The sequence below is a fragment of the Solanum lycopersicum genome, chromosome 9 (genome assembly GCF_036512215.1).
Source record: "Solanum lycopersicum chromosome 9, SLM_r2.1".
Taxonomy (NCBI): domain Eukaryota; kingdom Viridiplantae; phylum Streptophyta; class Magnoliopsida; order Solanales; family Solanaceae; genus Solanum; species Solanum lycopersicum.
This window is the reverse complement of record NC_090808.1, coordinates 19892501-19894368: the sequence shown is the minus strand read 5'-3', so window position 1 is coordinate 19894368 and position 1868 is coordinate 19892501. Positions and strand designations below refer to the sequence as shown.

Here is a 1868-nt window from a genome sequence, read left to right as displayed (position 1 = left end):
GAAAGACACCCCGACAAAGTGGAATGAAGAGTGTCAGACTGCTTGTGATACTATCAAGAACTATTTTTCCAATCCATCGGTATTGGTTCCTCCGCGAGAAGGGAGTCCTTTGTTGTTGTACTTATCTGTCTAAGATAGTGCATTTGTGCGTACTTGATCAACACGACGAGACAGGAAAGAAGGAAAGGGCTATCTATTATATAAGCAAGAAGTTTACTCTATACGAGTCTCTTTACACTTTGTTTGAGAGAACGTGTCGCGCATTGACGTGGCTAGCCCAGAAGCTGAGACATTATTTGTCCTCTTATACTACATACCTAATTTCTAGAATGGATCCACTGAAGTATATCTTCCAGAAAGTGATGTCGACCGGAAAGTTAGCTAAATGGCAAATGTTATTGAGTGAATTTGACATTGTGTATGTGACTCAGAAAGCGATAAAAGCAAAGGCTTTGGCTGATCATCTTGTAGAAAATCTCGTTGATGAAGAGTATGAACCACTTAAGACTTATTTTCACGATGAAGAAGTGTCATTTGTGGGTGAGGATATTTCTGAAGCATATCCAGGTTGGAGATTATTCTTTGATGGAGCGGCAAAACATCAAGGTAAAGGTATAGGAGCAGTGTTAGTGTCAGAATCTGGTCAGCACTATCCCATGGCGGCTAATCTCCGATTTAATTTCACAAACAATATGGCTGAGTACAAAGCTTGTATTCTTGGTTTGAAAATGTCCATCGATATGAATGTTTATGAGTTGTTGGTTATTAGAGACTCATACCTTTTGATTCATCAAGTTCAAGGAGAATGGGCTGTGAAAAACCCTAAGATTATACCTTACGTGCAGTATGTGCAGAAGTTGTGCAAAAGATTCCGTAAGATCGAGTTCAGACATACTCCCAGAATACAGAATGAATTGGCCGATGCTCTTGCCACCATAACTTCGATGATTACACATCCGGATACAGATTATATTGATCCTTTGGATATAGAGTTGAAAGAACATCCAGTCCATTGTTTATATGTTGAAGCAGAACCAGACGGTTTGCCTTGGTATTTTGATATAAAGAAGTATTAGGAGTCTGGAACTTATCCTGAATATGCTACGACCAACCAAAAGAAGTCGATACGCCGTGTGGTCTCAATTTCTTTCTAAGAGATACTACGTGCAAAGCTGCGGTTCGCATTTCTATTATTTACTTGTAATCGTTCTGTTTGCTTGTATTTGCCTTGCTTAAAATTTTACCCCTCATGTAATGAACTACGTCTGACCTGAATTCTCAAGAATGAGATACGTAGGCGGCGTATGTTGGCCTCGGTCACCCCACTTATCTCCTTTAAATATTTTTTCTGTATTTGAACTACGTTCGACCTGAATTCTCAAGAATGAGATACGTAGGCGGCTTATGTCGGCCTTGAACGATTTTTTTTGTAATTTTTCTTACTTTGTCAACCTTTGAGGAGGGGGAACTACGTTTGACATGATTTCTGCCTCAACGGGATACGTAGGAGCCACAAGGGTTCGGTCATATATCCCGTAAGATTTCTATTCCTCTTTACAATAGGAACTGCGACAAAATTTTTTAGAGGGACTCAAAAATTCTCGAGAAGAAGATTCTTCCTCAGCAAGTCAAGGCTAAAGATGTTTCGAGATTTGCAACTGGGACAGAATTTTTGAGAAGATCTCAAAAATTCGCGATCTACAGTGGAAAGATAAGCAAGACAGTTAACTGGGACAGAAATTTTGAGGATGACCTCAAAATTTCAGCATAGATTTATCTGAAAGTCCGGAGCAACTTTGAAAACTCCCCGGCGAATGATCAGATAGGCCTTCAAGCATCAGACTCAAAGGAGTTTGTGAAGCCTGATA

The 1868-nt window shown here is 39.8% G+C and overlaps 1 protein-coding gene across 1 annotated transcript in view; it reads left to right on the top strand.

Annotated features, from left to right (window-relative positions):
* The first annotated feature begins 329 nt into the window (after nt 1–329).
* The window catches only part of LOC138338412 (uncharacterized), a 15315-nt gene continuing 13776 nt past the window's right edge, over nt 330–1868 (top strand). The window contains exon 1 of the mRNA XM_069289369.1: nt 330–1041. Within this exon, the coding sequence (XP_069145470.1) occupies nt 330–1041 (712 nt within the window). The remainder of the gene's footprint in view (nt 1042–1868) is intronic.